Source organism: Leptosomus discolor, chromosome Z (genome assembly GCF_034619465.1).
Source record: "Leptosomus discolor isolate bLepDis1 chromosome Z, bLepDis1.hap2, whole genome shotgun sequence".
NCBI lineage: Eukaryota > Metazoa > Chordata > Aves > Leptosomiformes > Leptosomidae > Leptosomus > Leptosomus discolor.
The window spans coordinates 31,389,023-31,407,952 of NC_141419.1; the positions used below are offsets into that span (position 1 = coordinate 31,389,023).

Consider the following 18,930-nt stretch of genomic DNA (forward strand, 5'->3'; position numbering starts at 1 on the left):
TAGGTATATATTCAGCTTCTGCTCTGTGAGTAATACAATAAAATTAACAGAACAATTTTGGGTTAAAATATTGTGCGTCAGTGATTTCTTGGATAAGGGTCAGAGTATGCAGCCCCTGCAAGACAAAATCCCAGCAGGATTTTCATAGAAGGGCATGCTTCTAGGGGCGTGGAGGTTGTGCCAGGAGAAGTACTGATCACCCTTTTTGCAGTGTTTCCACCCTGAATTACTATTCAGACCACAAGAGCCTTCATGATATTACACATCGTACTTGCATGACTCATTTTATAAAAGACATAGAATCTGAAGTCTTTACAGCTCTTTTAATTTTCACTGAGAATAAACTGAGCCTCTTCAAATTTCAATTTAGATGATGACAATCCAGCCTTAAAATAGGAAAAATAAAAGTACTTTTGTTTTGTTACAGTGAATATAAATGAGAATGTTTTGACTCAAAATCAGGATAAAAATAGTTCATATTTTATTCTAGAAATGCAGAGCTAGGGTTCACTTGTCCCTAAATGGTTATCATTTGTGCATTATTATTTATCTAAATCGAAATATACTTTACTTTTATAAACACTGCCACGCATTATAAATCAGATCTCAATTTAAACAAGACAATAATCTTAACCAGATGGAGAATCACAGCATTTAGGAAAATGCTTCAGAAGCCCCTACGCCACTCTGGCCATCAAACCAAGGCCAGTGGGTGTTGCATTAAACTACCACATTACAGCTGTTTAGAGTCTTTCCAGGAAAGATAAGAACTAGGATAAAATGTAAATTAAGATACCATCATCCTGAGATGCAAGACTTTCCTAGAAATTTATATTAAATTGCTTAAGGCTGGTTTGTGGAAATCTGGCTCCTGAAACCCACAATGAACACTGGTCTGATGAATGTGTCAACATTCACCCCTTGCATACTCCCGTGCTTGCCAGTAAGGGAGCACAAGGTGACATTTCCAAACTGGTTACATACAGCTCAGGAGCGTTGCACAGAGCAAGCTCAAGTAAAAACTGAGTACACCCAGCATGGAGATCATGCCCTTTGCAAGCAGCCACCACCCCCAACAGAACTAGCATAATCATCCCCATTCAGGACAGCCTTGTCTCACTTTGTCCCTCTTCATCCCTACTGTGGTGCTGACCGCGCTTAGATAGGTTCCCTACGCTCACTGCAAAGATCACTTCTTATCACTCAAATCTGCCTTCAAAACAGAAGGCAGCCTTGCTCAGTTTGCTTTCTACCTCTTATCTGCACATTTGTACTTTCATGCCAACGAATCTTTCCTCTTAAAATAACAGTTTAACAAAAAAAAAAGGGTCTCAGAAGTGGTTCACACAGCTGTACGCTGATCTCATGATCTTTCTTCTTCCTTCTGAGCACTTTATTCTTTGCCACATTCTGCACAATTTTGTCTGTAAATTCTCTAGGCAAGCATCTAGTTTTGTACTGCTTTTAAAAACACTATGCACAGCTGTGCTGCTGAAGAAGTAACACACTGTTCATTTGAGCATAAGCACTAGCTTTGAATAAAGTGGTGGTGAAATGTATATACTGGAAACATGAGTTAGCACATATTACTGGTACAAAGGAATTAGGGAAGCATACATTTAATGCTTCTTACCAATTTTTAGTGGTGCATCTGGTGCTGGTGTTGCATAGAGCAGATTTTCTGGCTTCAGGTCACGATGCACAATCCCATTTGCATGTAGGTACTAGAAAAAGAGAAAGTCAAAACATATAAGTGAGAATAAGATGATATGGTCAAGTTGATATCTTCCTAACAATCTATAGCAGCAGACTAATAATCTGCTATGTGTGTGACACACAGTGACCTAACTAATCTTCAGCAGCTTGTTTTCTGCACATCTGTTCAGCATAGGATCCTTGGATGCATATTGTAATCTAAACAGGAAACAATTTTGGGAAGGCAAAGATAGCATCATGTCCATTTGAAAAGAAAAACATCTCAGAAAGTAGTATTGACTTCTTAAATACACTGGTAGCTTCTAGGAAGTAATCTAATAGACGTCGAGATACGAAAGTCTGGCTCAGAAGAAGGTAAGTTCTGCACATTATAACACTCTGAGACAGAAGAAAATAGTCATACAACTATTAAACTATTAAATAGACAACTTTGAGCAGAAAGGATGAAGGATGTGTCCTGGGCCAACTATAAAATCCTTGAGGTCCCTGCAGCAGACTTCTCAAGGGTTTTCAAACCACCCAGCTGCAGAGTTTCAAAAATCCATCTGTCTTCCTCAAGCACATCCAGTACCTGTGAATCCACTCACTACTGAATTCCTTTAAAGATGCTGTTGCTGCCTTGCACTAACGGAAAAAAAGACTTTCTGGAGTATGTGACTGCCTCTTACACTGCTATAGACAGACAGAAAAATATACAATATACTGACAGATAAAAAAGGATAAACTAGTGAAACAATTTCTGTATTTCTTGTTGATAAAACATTCAGCAGAAACCTCTGAAGCCTTGAAAGTAAGATGCTTAAGGGTAGAATCACACTGTCTTATCTGAAAGTCTCCCAGTCTATATTTTAGTAACATCTCTCTCAGCTGTGTTTTCACTATTAAAAAACCCTGTGCGTGTGCAGTGTTTTGCAGCAAATGACAAATGTTTGAATATTTCAATATTCATTTAGAAAGCACAGCTACAGAGTGCACTTGAGTTAGAACCTGAGATGAATTCTTGACTGTCTATCTCATTAGAATTTCTGTTTGTGTAAGGCACCAGTGACTAAATACCAGTAAGTAAGAATAGATTGTTCTTTCATTCGGCATTGTTTTAGTGATGCTGAGTGTGTTTTAAGTGTGTGTTTCTTAAAGTGCAGTAAATTTTTTTTGTTGACTTTCTCTAAAATCCTAAAGTTGCAATATTTGTCATGATGTGGCTTGTGGAGATCAGCCAAAGACTCTCATCTACTTTACTTCAGAGTGAAATCTAAGTGCTTGTCCCAGCTCTATTTCCTACAGTGAGATAGCTAATCAATTATCCAAGGTAAAAACAGGGAACAATATATGGAAACTGATGGATTACACACCGCTACATCATTTAATGTGGTCATATCTACATGGCTGCACACAATCATGACCATCTTGGATAAAATATATCTTTATTTGCCAAAAAGACGTAACTACAGCAAAGATGCTCCCACAACATAGCACTGATGTGTTTGACACGCAGAGTTAATAGCAGCACACAGGGAGTGTACCAAAAGAAATCAAGTTGGAGTGGACAGAAACAGATGTCTGAACTGATCTGCGTTCATGTGCTGCAAATTGGTTTAGCTGTATCTGTAGGAGTGAGAAGGATCAGAAATTTCACGATCACTTGGTGGAAAGCAGACACTTCCGATTCATTCACACAAAAAAATCTTTGACCAAATTTGTGCAGAGAAATGCTCCAGCCAAGTCTCCAGTCTTTAGCACGTCCTTTTTTACACATGCCTGTAATCTTAAAAACATTTTATGCTGTGAGGCTGAACACACTGAAATTTTCTTCTCTGCTCAGAATAGCATTTTTGCAGGAGGGAAATTTGGGGAAAAACTTTGGGAGAAGCTGTTCAACTTTTCCTCCCTTTTAAGTCATAAAATGAGACTGGCTTGCAGGGCTCCTTCTCAGACAGCAAGAACCGACAACATGTGCTAACCATGCTTGCACCTCATGACTAACTGGCTTTTTAACAGATTTGTATTGAATTTGCAGTGTGAACTCTTTTTTAATTACAAACTCATAAGACTCCATTTTTGGAAAACTTCCCTCCTCTACCCAGCCTGCCAATTGTGGAAAGCTCACAGGATGGGGATGCCCAAACATGAATTGCCTCAATAACCTAGCCCATATATTTCAAAGACTGCCACTGCATTAGTCTGAGCTCTGTCTTGTGTCCCCTCCTCACAACGCTTGCAGCTACTTCTACCCTCTCCACCACACCTCCCCTTATCTCCCCAGAATGCTAGCCCAGAATTCCTGCCCACCCGTTGTATGTCCTTTGACCCCTCCCTGCGGTCCACATAGACCTCGTCATGGTTGTTACAATCCCTAATCTCAGTCCCTGCTGCTCTGTCCTCTCTCTTCCACTGTTTCTCATTTGACTTCATATTTGGTCACAAGATGATACCTGCAGTGCTCGGACCAGCCATGCATGTGGCTGGGGCTGCCTCAAGCTGACAGGTCATGAGTTTAGCAGACCTACTGTTGGCATCTCATACCTCTTGAGACTCCTGTCATAGTTTGTTGAGGTTGGCCAATAGGGTCAATAGTTTAGTTGTGAACTAACAGACAAAAGGGGAAGATGGACACCCACCCCCCACTCCCGGTGTTTTCACTGATGCAGAAATCCCATTCTGCAAGCACACAAAAGTACCAGCTAGTCTCATGGATCCCCAGCCCTGTGACCAGAGACACCACTGGCTGTATTTCTGTAAAAGATACCTGCCTCCAAATAGCCTTGTTACTAAAGGTCTCCAGCACACGCAGCGACATCGTCTACTCCAGCCTGAGCCACCTGCCATTCACTGAGTGCATCTCCTGCTCTGCAAACTGCTATGAACAGGACCTTCCAAGACTGTGTCCATTTTCAGCATTGCTCCCTTACTTGGTAAATATCCTGGAACTTGTTTGCAAATTTTCACCAGCCCCAACAGCTCTGCCCCCCATGTAGCATAACAGCTCCTGGTACTGAAGACCACTTGGTAACTACATTGCCTTACATATACATGAACAGTATTCTCAGCTAAACTATCTTGACCTAAATACAGATTTAGTTAAATTAGCATAATCTACTTTGTATAACATTTATTTCAACTTATATACACTCTATTTTGCTTGCTTTTCACTTTATTTCTCACATACTGTTTTTAATAAGCATCATGTTCCTTTGCAGGCAGTGCCTCTGCAGCATAAATTCAAAGAAACTCCCAGTTTGGAGTACAGCTTTGAGCATTGTGTACTCTCATTGTAAAACAAATAGCATTGTAAAATAGATGTAAAACAAATGCTCTACTATTTATATCCTATGTGACTAAATAATGTGATTAAATGAGAAGATCAGGGCCCAGGTATCAAGCCAGAGCAGCATACTGACTCACTTTACAATCCAGGCATTGCTGAATTACATCATTTTCCCCACCTATGAGATACCGAAGAGACTTTTAAAACATTTGAATTCTATGGATGGATGAAGAGTTTTTAAATGCATAGTGCTGTACAACAGTTTAACAGAGCATGCACATAAAATGTGATCGTGATGTGATACTCATAGTAGCTAAAATGTCCTGTTTTCACTTTCTTCTAATTTTCAGTAGACAATGCCAACCATTAAAAGAAAATAAAGGTATGGCAGTTCTCTGCCCCTTTGCTAATTTGTGTTAGCAAAATAAGGTGGATACAGAAAAATTATATTTACATTAAAATTCTGTATTTCCATGGCAACATTACATGGACATATTTAGCTCCAGTTATGTTCTGTACACCTATGTGCTAAAATGTAAGATCTACTTGCAGAATAAGAGCACTTTGTCTGGCCTGATGAGATGTAGACAGAAGAGAAGACTCCAGAGGGTCTCACAGCAAGGCCTACAGAAGACGACCTCGTGGAAAAAGTCTCCTCTATGCAAGGCAGTTTCATCTGAGCAGCTGGCCAATGGCACAGGGAAGAGAAATTATGCTTTCTCACGTACCTTCTTCTCTGATATTTTTTTTTAACATCAAGGCAGGTGCTATAAATAGGGATGTTACTGATTTTAAGGAACATATGGCTATACAATTTAGTGAAAGAGAATGAACAAGAAAGAGTAAAATGGCAACACTGGAGACCCTGAGCAGTCTGTATTAAAGTAGTGAATTTAAATGTAAAGGAAATAAAATACATAGTGAAAAATGTATTTGCGCATCCTATGATCACACACTGCTTTTTCAATTACTTTGGCCAATGAGATATAAGTAGGCCAGGCAGGTGAATCGGCTGTGCTTCAGGCACACAGTAGGGTACTGCGTTATTAGTGTAGAGCATCTCAGATAATCTGGGAGTAACATATTCTAGCAAAATTGAGTATGATAGCCTTATTACTCTTTAATAAATGTTGATGACAGACTCAGCGTGACACTAGATGGGAATAATATACAGGCCCTTTTCGGAAAGACTTACTCGTTAAAATAAAGGCAGTCTTCATCTTGGGCCTTTATTCCTGTAGTACACAACAGCAACGCATGACTGAACAATTGCCATGACTCTAATTGTGACTGCAGCAGAAAGATTTTTTTTCTTCTTTTTTTTTTTTAAGCTTCTTTCTAATTGCTGCATGAGAGTTCCTTTTGCTCTTTGTTTCATCCTTTAATAATCCAGGTTCCTATCTAACAGGAATAGGATTATTTTATGACAAAAAGACAAAGGAAGACTGCTTAAAACTCTGGCCTTTTCCCTTCATTTTATTTATGGTACCTATTACACAGAACTGAAGAAAAGTAAGCCTGAAATAAACCTGAATCATCTACTCCTCTCTATGCTCCCTGGCAGCATCAATTACATCTACAACAGTTGTTTGTTTAATTTATGCTTAAAGACCTCTGATACTACAGAATCCACAGTTTCGCCAAGCAATTTATTACAGTGCTGTACTATCTTGACTGTTAGAAAGTACTTCCCTGTGACTTATCCGGATCTTGACAGGGGTAAATGAAGCCCATTACTTTGTTTCTTATACACCGTAGGCAGAAAGCAGATTAATCCCCCTTTTGCAACAGCCTTTTGAGTACTTGTTACCATGTACACAATCATTCTTCTCTCTAAGACTAAAGGACTTTTGTTTGCTCAGTCTTTTCTTACAGACCGTCTTTTCTAGACCTGTGATCATTCTTGTTGCTCTCCTCCAGGCTGTATTGACTTGCACCAACGTGTTGAAAATGCAAAAATGTATTCTAGTTGCAGTCTGATGAATTTTACAGGTTGTATTCACAAATCCATTTGCCTTTTTTGCAACATATCCCACTCTGTTTGCCTTTTGATCTAGTGCAACCTTCAGGTCCTTTCTGTTTTTTTCCCACTCCCATGTTTTTACTGTTGAATAATGACGTTCATGTACAATTTTGTTCCTTACATTACAGAAAGGACACTGAATTTTACCAAAGTTATTCTATTTCTAATCCTACTTTCCAACACACTTGCAGTTTTTCCAAATATTATGTTGTCCAAAATATTCATAAGTATACCCTCTATTCCATCATCCGAGACTGTCAACAAAAATGCTAAAAAAGCAGACCAGAGAAGATTTTGGTCTTTAGACTCTTGTCTTTAGATACACCGACAGACATTCTGTCAGTACAACCAGTCTCCATCCAGGTTAAAATCACATCAGTATGATGATATTTCCCTAATTTATTGTGAGACTGTCAGGTGAGACAAGTGTCAAAAACCTTACCCATGTCAAGTATGTATGATACCTTCTGTTCTTCCCCTACCAACAATGTCTCTGTGCTAGTTTTGGCTGGGATAGAGTTAATTTTGTTCATAGTAGCTAGTCTGGAGCTATATTTTGGATTTGTGCTTGAAACAGTGTTGATAATACAGGGGTGTTTTCCATTATTAAATGAATTATTAAATCACTTCACTATTTGAATTTCTATCCAGGATGCCTATAATATGACTGCCACATTCATGAATACTAGATTCACTCATGTTTTCAAAAGGAAAATTTCTACCAGTTTTATTACTCTGCAGAATATATTTAGGACTTGCATGTTTAATTTATTACAGAATCAAGCCTGTAGGGTCCTGAAGGGAGAACCAAAGCCATACATACCAATTCAGTAATGGACACCTTCAGCTATAAATGCAGTCACTACATCCTTAAGAAAATGAAAAGAGTGTGGTTTTTTCTCCCTTTTCAGGAATGTCTAGACTTGTAATTAAGCTCTTTCTGTAGCCCTTACAAAAGTGTGTCATTACATAACGAAAGCTACTGCACAGTAATTTAGTTTGATTACAGCTGTATATTGTTTGATAGAGATGTGGTTAACTGATAAAGCTTCTGAAGGAGTGAAGAGAAAGTTTAAATAAACTACAGGACAAAGAAAAAAACCACACCTTCCTGTTTTCTATTCCTAGGAAGGTGAGTGAGCTTACCTTATAGGTGCAGAATGGCAAAGCCAGTCACCATATAATTTATGTCTAAAATAATTATTCAGTATAGATCTACAGAGTACAGAGAAAAAAACATGCATCATTCAAAATGTACATTTAGCCATACACTCCACATTGGTGTAGACTTCGGAAAACAAGACACATGCGGCTTGGTGGAACAGTCTTTTCTTTAAAGCTCTTTAAGCAAGAATTCTCAGATACATTTCTACAACACTTGTCAAAACAATCACAAGAGAAATGTAACATTTCATACCGAGCACCTATGCCCTGTTATAATCATAGAATAGTTTGGGTTGGAAGGGACCTTTAACGGTCACCTAGTCCAACCCCTCTGTGATAACCAGGGACATCTTTAGCTGGATCAGGTTGCTCAGAGCCGCACCCAGCCTGACCTTGAATGTTTCCAGGTATGGGGCTCCTACCACCTCTCTGGGCAATCTGTTCCAGTGTTTCATCACATGTCCAATAATTGCACAAAAATTACAGAGTGATACAAGGATATAACATGTGACCTGGAGCTACTGTAGTCTTATGCTAGAGCAAATGATGCAGTTCCTCTGCACCTCAGGTTCTCATCTTTAAAAATGTTGTGACATGTAAGCTGCATTTTAGAAGTTGGAGTGACAAGTGCAAAAGGGGAATGGGGATGCATAAGAATCTTGCTGAAACTGTGCTGTCCCCACTCAAGTCCATGTAAAATTCCACTACTTCAGTTGATTCAGGCTTTATTTAAAAGCACAGTAATGTGGATACTACAAGTGGCCTATTTCTGTGCTTCCATTTATCTCTCAGGCAGCACATAACTTGGAATGCAGAACAGGGCCTGAAATCCTGCATGCTTCAGCTTTGGGAGTTGGATAGTTTGATTTCTGCTCATTATGGAAAAATGCATTTATCTGAGTTGGCTGCTTACAGTATAAACAATTTATTTAGGGCTAAAATTATTTTTCTTTACACAATTGAAAACAATAATTAAAACTATTTTGGAAATGCAGTGATTGTTTTGACAAGTGTTGTAGAAATGTATCTGAGAATTCTTGCTTAAAGAGCTTTAAAGAAAAGACACTGTCAATGATAGTGTCAGAACCCAGCTTCACAGGAATCAACTAAGTTCCAGTTGTAAGTGTGAAATCAAGTCACATACACAGTATAATCTTCCCTCTGCCACCATTCCCTTACTACAGTCACACTAGCTTTGGGACCGAATGAACAGAAGACAATTTTATCATTGCAGAAGGCAAAACCAACATGGATTTCTTTTCTGGATATATTTCAGCAAGTTTTGTATTTCTGTATCTGGATAACAACAACATGGAGTCTTAGAAAGGCACCAAATAATGAAAGCTTCTCCAAATATCTTGCAGAAAGCTTATTCTTTGTACTTGTCTTGCTTTTATTGGTTGCTCTGGGAAATTGGAGTATGTCGTTATGCCTGCTACTTGACATACTTACTTCCAAACATTTTCATAAAACTTCAATTAGTTTAGTTAAACTCATTTTGTTTTAGTGGAACAAAGAATATCTGCCTTTGGACTTTGCATTAACACAACTAATTTGATTCATTATTTCAGATAATAAATCTGTGTATTATAAAAATGTATGAAAAAATGGTTCAGTATAGGTGCATAAATCCAAATCTCTTTATTTTCTTTGCTGGTCTACTATATTCAAAGTTATGAGATAGCTCAGAAGGGAAGTTCTAAATTAAGCAGTTAGGTTATAGAAAGTTTTAACTGCAGTCTCCACAACTACTTCCTTTTACCTTTGGAAACAGCTTTATCTTTTGAATGTTCCTCCTTTTAGAATAGTGAAGTAGCCTTAAGGATGATGACACTACACCAGGTGTGATCACAGCAAATCATGTACAGTCATTTCTGTACAATCTGACATACGTAGGAGAGTACATCGCACACACCTTCCCACACAAATCCCAAACGAGCAGGCTTTGTGCAGAGAGCTAGCTGTTTGCAGTGGCATGAAATTCTCCGCTTAAACTGTAAGTAGGCCACAGCATCAAAGTAGGTAGAAGAGCTCTGCTATAGTGGCTTCTTCTTAAATCCATCCATAAGAGCCGCCCACTTGCAGACTATCTGAATTCAGCGAAGAATTAACATACATTAACAATGTTCCTCACACAGACACTCTGCTTAAACTTTCGTTTTCTGCATGTCTGGGCTGCAGAAGACAAAGGTGTTGTTTCTCTTCTTGCAATTGTCCAGACCCCTTATGCAGGGCAATCTTCCCGTTGCAGTCTCTATACCTACTGTGTGCCAGCCCTCTGTCCAGTGGCTCAACCAAAAAGTGAAGTGTAAACATTCTTTTGGGAAAGCTCAGTCATTTGTGACAAAATTAAAAAGAACCATGACATTACATTCTCGGTAATTGCAGCAGGCAGAACTTACTTAACAGTTGTGACTTGATATGTCAGAGTTGCCAAGGTGCAGTCCAATTTTTTTGCCCTCCTCAAGGAGGAGTTAAAAAAAAAATAACAGCAGGCCTAAAAAACTCCACAAACAGCCCCCTCCCTAAAATAAAAGCCAAAACCTACCAGTGCTGCCCTTGGTACTAGCACCAATTTCCTCTGCAGCTCTGCACAACTCACAGTACCTCTCTGCTCGACTTAGTTCACTCAGAGTAGCTCTTATAATCCTCCCAAGTGTGCTCAGGTTTTATTGTTTGTACAGTGGTCTGAAGACAAAAAACACTACAGGCACTTACATTGCTACTACTTTGTTGAACTCGCTCCCTGTCTTCCACATTTTTTACCTTATTGACTGAAGATAGAAAAAAATTCCCTAATAAGAGTTTTTAATTAACTTCAAAATATGAAAAATATTTTACAAGTACTAGAGATGCAATTATTTTAAGACGAAGCTAAAAAAAATTTCAAAAGCTTCATCAATCCACTGTATGTGCCTTTGTAAATTAATGCCACTATAGCAAATTTAAAACGAAGCAGGGAGGAATTCTGCAAAATCAAGCTTCTTCCATTAAACCAACAGCATAAATCTGCAGAAGGTACTTTATCAATCTGCCATCCCTGCATAGAACACAAACTTCAGCAACATCAGTGTAACTCTGGCAAATCTAAAAACCATGGATTCTGTATTCTGAACCTGTGGAAGGATATTGACGAAATAAGGGACATGTGAACAATCCAGCCTTTCCAGAGAACCTGAGCTGGGATGTACCGGAACTGCTGAAAGCATAAACAACTTCCGGTGCAGGGGGCATGAACATCTTACAGATGTAGGAGAAGAGACAGCCGCCATTAATGACACAGTTTGATTTTCTTGAAGAAGATGGGTGTGAACACTTGTGAACATGACTTGAACATGACTCGCAATGTGGCCAATCATGTTGGACTATGGGCTGTTATTTGCGATGAAGCCAATCAGTATTTATTGGGTGTGGTCGAGGGTTATAAATTGCACTGGAAACACGGAAATAAAGGTTCACTTGTTAGATCATATTGATCGTGTCAGTGTCCTCACGCAGCTCCCGCATGAACCAGTTATTGAAAAGCAAGTAATGTTTTTGCAAGCCAGTAACGTCTTTGGTTTTGCCATTACAAAATTAAAAAGATGCAAATGAAAAACACAATCTAGAATAGATCTAAAGCTGCTGCGGATGATATCTGATGCTAACTCAGGCTCAAATAACCTCTAGCATCAGAAAGCCATTTAGCTGATGGAAAACTATTCCTGGCAATGTCAGGTTTCACTAACCACTGAGATTTGCTAACCATAGCTCTAGTATACCTGTAACAGGGCCATAATATAATGCCCTAATTAGCCACAGATTCACATCTGTTCATCCTACACCAACATATTTTAGTTTTCTTGCAATAATTTAATTTTTTGTATTCTAGTCAAAGCACTGCATTTCATGGCTTTTGATTAATTTCTCTCCCTTTTCAAGAGGGATATTTCATAAAATAATGTAACAGTTAAATAGGTAGGTTAAAGTCTCTACTACTTGCTTTTGACGAATAAGGTGATTTTGTTCTGCCTGTACAGTACAGTTACACTAGTAAATGAACCCATGCCAAGGAGTGCTCCTGGGTGCTAAAACTCAATTGTCTGCACTGTTCAAATATTTAGAACTGTCCTGGGTAAATTAGCAACTCCCTGTTAGTCAAGCCAAAGATTATTCCCACCGGGCAATTTGAAACTGGACACTTTCTTTTGAAGACTGTCACAATTCAATGGTATTGGCTGTTGCAAGCCAGTTGGCACGGCTGACAGAGTGTGACACCAGCTAATTTACTGGCAACCACAGAGATCTCATAATGAAAGTAGTGAGGTGCTAGTAGAGACCAGACTGCTAGAATTTTGCATTAAGGATGCATGTGACCCTATCAGGGCACAGAAAGCCTCACATGTGCGTTTTGGTAGGGTCAGGCTTACAATTATTTCAGAAGTGAGGTTTCAGGGTAATAAACCAATGAAGAAGGATGACACTTCACTTGCCCATCTGTGAAACTCTCTTCCTGAACTATGCAGACAAAAAGTCTATGATTTTTAACACATCATTATCTAAGGAATACTTATATTTCTGCATTTGGATTCTTATTTATGTATAAGTAACACACAAATGTTGTTTTGGATTAATTATACTGCTTTCCTTAAATCGTGAGGCATAAGACTAGTATTAATCTCACATTTAAGCAACGACTGCCTAGACCATATATTAAAAAAAAAAAAAAGAAAAAAAAAAGGATTTATTTTTTTACTTTTGTTACAGACTTTTTACAAAACATAGGTCTAAACAGCATGGCCCTCAAGGTCTGCATGCACAGAAGTGTTTCAATTCACTTATCTGCTAGAGGTGAGCCCTAACCCCGTGTGATACAAAGGCCTACCTCAATCTTCCAGATGCATGTACACTAAACCATAGCAGTGGTGTAGCAAACTTGGACTGATCCCAGCCTCGCAGCACTGTGACACATGCACTCTCCTATTCTGAAGTGAGGAAATACATTGCTTCTGGCAGCAATACCATACTTCAGGAACCTCCTTGCTCAATGTACATCTTGCAGGCTAGATCTGCCAACTATCCTGCCCTTTCATGCTTTTGCAACACAAAATTCACACTCAAAACTAGAAGTCTACTGTAGCTCTACCATGGTCACTCAGTGCCCTATTCATCTGAAAAGTAAAATGAAATCAAAATCTTCATGGACAGTTATTTAGGATCCCCAAAATAGCTAGAATTGGTAAGATCCATTTCCACTTTAGGTTTCCAAGCCTGGATTTGTCTCCAGGTGATGATATTAAGAACAAACACTTGTTGTACATGACAAGGTACCACCAATATTTGTGAAGAAATCATATATGTAAAAATATCAAAACCATAAAAATGAGCTATGTGTGCAAGAACGTAACTGGAAGGAGTTAAAAAATTCTCATCTACTAGAAATAGGAGGACGTCAGAACAATTAGGCTGTGGATATCTCTATTATGTAGGTGACTGCTTCCTTTGAAAAGCTATCTCAGATTGCATACTAATATAATTATGAGTTTTCTGGAAAGGAATATTACATCGTTTGTGCAGGCTCTTGAATGCAAAAGAAGAATTCACATTCTGCTGGGAAAAGTGAGAATCTTATCACGGCACCCAGTGTTCATTTTTTAATGACTGGAATTCTGAAATACCACATGCTGCCTGGAGAAATGCCAAATCCTAAATCTGAATTTGTTATCAGCTTCCCTGTTTTCAGAAGGATCAGCAACAGATCAAAATAAGATGTTTAATTTCTGTCTAACAAATCTCCTTGTGGATTTGGTGCTCTCGTCCAGAACTTTAAGCAACACTGCTGATTTTTAAAACTTGCCATATTTATTGATGTCTAACATACAGAAGGCTACAAATATTCTCCTTTATGAGATCTACTAATACTGGAAGACACAGTCAGAGATTCCTAAAATTCTATTTTTATCAGTGAAAAATTTTCAGAATCCTGTTTCGACACATATTTTTCCTAGTTTCTACATGGAACTATCTTAACTTAATTCCACATTTTACTATTATAATGGACATCTCCACAGACACCTACAAAACCTAAATTTCTGTTTCTCAGTTACTGTGCCACAGCCTTCTTAGGGTTCAGAAAAACCCTGTGAAAATATTTGACCAGAACAAAACTATTTTGCTAGGTAATACACGCTACCAAAACTCACAACTATGGAACTGAGAAGAAAACCTTAGTATTTTGACTTTACTTTGTGGACAGATTGTATTCTCAATCCAAATAATCCAACCCTTTCCCAACTGCAACCCTCAGGACTATTTCTGTAGGACAGCAGCAATAATTTGCCACCAACTCATATAATATGAACACTTTCCACAGTGAACAGTAATAAAATACAGCTACGAACATGCTGCCACCTCCGGTGTCTGTCTCAGGTTCTGTAGTCAGAAAAGCTACTGACAGCAGAGGTGCCTGGGGTGCAAAACCAGCTCAGATGTATGTTTTACGGGCCACTGGTAAACAGTAATTTGCAATTAGGATTTACAGATAGAAAAATCATCAGCCACACATGACAAACTGCAATGAATCCTATGAAATCAGTGGAAATGTTTCTGTTATCTTCAAAGAAAACGAAGTGTGCATGCTAGTTTTGGTTTTTGTACCACACTACCATCATAATTCAAGTATCTCTGTAGCCCTGATCAGCCTACAGTCAATGCCATTCTGTTTTAAAGTTGTGGAATTAAATGCAACAACCATCACTCAGTCACATGTTATCACTGAGCTCTGAGGGATGGAGATAGGGTGGCAATATAATTTTCTTTTTGCATTTTAATTTAGAATTGTGCTTTTTATATCATGTACAAGAGACTTAAAGATTAAGGACAGGGTTAAATTTATTCCCATATAAAAGATAGCCACACGATAACTAAGAATCTGTTTGGCCCACAGTTTGATCTTTATTGATTAGTCTGGCAATCATTATGAGATATAAAATGTATTCACTGTTACAGTGTAACTTCCAAAGTGAGGGGATGATATATTAAAATTTAGTTTATAAAAGTTCTTTTACTCAAAATCTCAGTAAATAAAATTAAAGCATGTAATGAGAAACAAGAATGTCAACTAGGATGAAAAGCTTTATCTCACATTTCCGAATTTAAAATTAAATCAGTGTTAACAGGAACAAGCTACCTTGGCCTCGTTCAAGTAAACAGCTAAATTCCTGTTGATCAGAATGAGAAAATAATCTGGCTGAAGAACTATGAAGAGTCTGATCAAAATTATGTCCTGTCTTAATACCCTAGTTTTTACCACCTCACTTTTTATAATGTCAACATTTATGGGTATTTCTAATCATAGAGGCTTCTGGCTTCCTATGACCTGAGTTACGAATGTGAAATATGATGATGAAACATACAATTAAAAATTCAAAGCCTTTCACTGTTTTGTATGGTATCATGAAGCAAAAGAATTCCAAGTCCCCTTTAGTCTTTGCAGATTATGACTGAACAGCTGTGCTAGACTAAAAAGTGCTAATGGAATATAAATTAATGTTAATTTCAACATATTTCAGAACCTGGGGTGCTGATCCTACCTCAGATGAACCTCTTATCATCAAACCACAACTGCACTGTGCTCAACAGTAGAGGTCAACATAAACACTGGTGCTGAAGGAGAAAGCAACATGCTGCCTAAGGATATTTACAGAGCAAAAAATCCTCCTCGTCAAACGTTTTGATCACCTCAACTTCACACAACAATCACACACATGAATATGTCTAGATTTCAGTAAGGTATCTGATATTACTCCAGCTCAGTTACTGGTTTAGCTGATCATTGCACTGAAGGAAACAGAGATTTGTAGAAATGCAAAATGGGCAGGAAATGAAACCCAAGGGCAAAGCAGGTAAAGTACTTTCAGGAGGTAGAGGAAAGCACTTGGTGCAGGGAAGCCTCTTCTAGAGAACCAAGGATCAACGGAGGAGTGGAGAGGCTGCTGTGTGTTGAGACGATGCCAGACTTGCGTTTTTCAGCAATGCAAAATAAAGGTTTGAAGGAGGATTTTACAGCTGTCCATAACTACCATGTCATGGTAGACACCAGGCAGCGTGGAAGGCAGGGGTTTAAGCTAAGGGATTCTTGTCACAAAAAACCTCAAACAGAAACTAGCTATGAATATCTTTAGGCTATAAATGAAAGAAAGGCTCCTCACTGTGAAAGCTGCAAGTGTTCAGGGCAACCTTCCAAGAAGTGCAGGGAGGTCAAATCAGGAACTGTGTCTAAGGTGATGCTTAGTTCAGTTACAAAGAAGACTACACAGTAAGGCTTCTGTGAGGGCAGCAACTGCAGCAGAGAGCTAAGGGGATACATACTGTCTGGGTTTGTGACACTGCAGAGAGAAAATCCTTCATCTTCTTTCAGGGGAGTTTGTGTGAATTGTCAAACCCAGCCAGATCCTCTCTCTCAAAGCGGTCACCAGGGAAAGCCACCCAACTTTCCCATTCAGTCTCAGGGGGTCAGTGCTGGGCAGGTGCCTTCGCTCCCTGCCAGCACTGGAGTGACATAGACAGCCAGGTGGGCATACCCCTTCTTGAGGGGCTCAGGTGGCGTGACCTGCTTGAGCCCAGCTGCTTAACCTCCTTCTCTTCCTCCTCCCTGTGGTGCCTCTGGTCCCCTGCCCACCACAGCCTGGCCATCTGCCTGCTTTGTACCCCATTGCTCCCACTGCCCTGGGCACCACTTGGGCACCTAGGCTGCAAATGGACAAGACGGGGAAGGGATGGGGGCACCAGGGAGTGGGAAACAGTACATAAAGACAGGAAGCAGAGTATTGTGCTCTGGACATTGAGATGTTGCTGCAGCTCTGTTACCTACAATGTGAAATTTGCTTTCAAGGTAGAGGTTAGTTTGCAGAAGTTTTTCTCTGAAAATCATTATTTTCCATTTTTCCACTTCAAAGACTTCTTTTAGAGTGTGTTGGGTATTTTTCTTGCTCCCCCTTTTATACTATACCTTTTGAAATGTTTTTAGTTGCAGTTCTAGCGATTTCTGTGGGTTGTGTTGCTTAGTAGAAATAGGATTTGATGCACGGGGAATTTCATCCCATGCATCAAGTCCTGTTTCTCAGCTAAGAGCAGCCTGCAAGCACTTGTGTGTTGGGACTGGAGGAAGGCCCTCAGGCTGGAAGGCCAGAAGAGAAACGGTAAGCTAGGAGGACTTTGTTCCACTGATGAACTGGAAATGACAACTGCATCCTTATTTAAGTATTGATCTCAATTCACTGCTTGCCAGGGTGAACATCCTACTGAGAGACGATGTCTGCTCAGCCAAGGCAGCAGTACACAAAATGTACACAAAAAGTGGAAATGACTCTCCTGTCAAAATTTCATCTGAGGAATGTCTTTTGTCAGGCAAGAACAGCTTGGGCTGCAATGCTGTTAACAACATGTCAAAGGGGAATGATTTTAGGGGCTGCTAGCTCCAGTTCAAGGAGGAATGTGGAGCAGAGATATCTCGAAGCTCTGAGGAAGTGATAAAAGGAAAGTTACTGCTGAAAATGACATCTTTCAATCTGTGAGGCAAAGAGAAACCTGGCAAACATATGTTTCACTCAGACTTCTGGCAAACACCAAAGATAACACTGGAGACCTTGAGGCTGAGCTTCTGCATGTTCTCATTTATGACAAGGTCTTAAGTTTACGTACATTCTTTTGCTTATGTTTTTAGGTTTGGATAATTAATATTCTTCAATTTAGCCCTCATAATTCTGCTAATAGATTGCCTATAATCCATTTTTGCTTTTATTGCTGCTTTTTTAAAAAAAAACCTGTTTTCCAAAGACCTTTTTTCCTTCTCTCTCCTGTTCTTTATCCCAAGGGCTAAATAGTCAAGCCATTTGTATTTTCTTGCTCATTTAGAGGCCTGCCCCTCTTCTCTACTACCACACCCTTTGTTTTAGCCTGTCCACCTCTTTCTTCTCAGGTCTCTCACACCCCCTTGCACTGCTTCTGTTATCCAGATACTCTCACCAAATCTATATTAAGCACCAGCTCCCATCCACCTTCACGTATCTTTCAGCATCCTGACAGCACATCCTGTAATACACACAGCTCTGCTATTCTATTCACACAGCAAAGATAAACAGTTTCATCTGACTGCTAGAGAGGAACACATTCAGTATCGGCAGGTCAGCTGAGGTCTGTAAAATACCAACTTCTCTCAAGGGTAGTAATCAATCCTGTTATGGACACCTGTATAATGTTGCCAAGTACACAGATGGGGAGTTCTCAGCTGGAAATGCAAGAGGAGGAGAGAGACTGAGTTGTATTTATACACCACAAGATGTACTACTAGTACATCCTAAATGTACAAGATGATCTCCTAGTGTGATGCCATTTTTCCAACAGACAAATGCAGTCCTTGGATATATCAGGGGAGGTACTCTCACAGAGAGAGGCGCTGCTACACAAGGCTCTTGTTAGACCAGATGCCAAAACAGGCTGATGGCTGTGCTGCCATATGCTGTAACACTGAACTTAATACATTGAGACTTTTCTGGACTGAAGAACAAGCAGGGATTTTTGAATAACGCGAAAATTCTCACTTTGTCAAAGAAAAAAACAAGTGGGCTATGAGATATATTGATTGGGGATATCAAAATAAGTTGATAAGGGGATACATATAAGGTTCAGCTGAGTGATTAGGAGAATTGTTCCATTTTGAATTCTTTTACCTTGAACATGGGTGCCTGCAATAGTATCTGGGATTGGAGTTCTCCCAGAGTAG

General features: G+C 39.2%; 1 protein-coding gene across 1 annotated transcript in view; it reads right to left on the minus strand.

The window, feature by feature from the left end:
• The window catches only part of CAMK4 (calcium/calmodulin dependent protein kinase IV), a 177,197-nt gene that overhangs the window by 18,314 nt on the left and 139,953 nt on the right, over positions 1 to 18,930 (minus strand). The window contains exon 6 of the mRNA XM_086479497.1: positions 1,634 to 1,724. Coding sequence (XP_086335623.1) covers positions 1,634 to 1,724 — 91 coding nt within the window. The remainder of the gene's footprint in view (positions 1 to 1,633; positions 1,725 to 18,930) is intronic.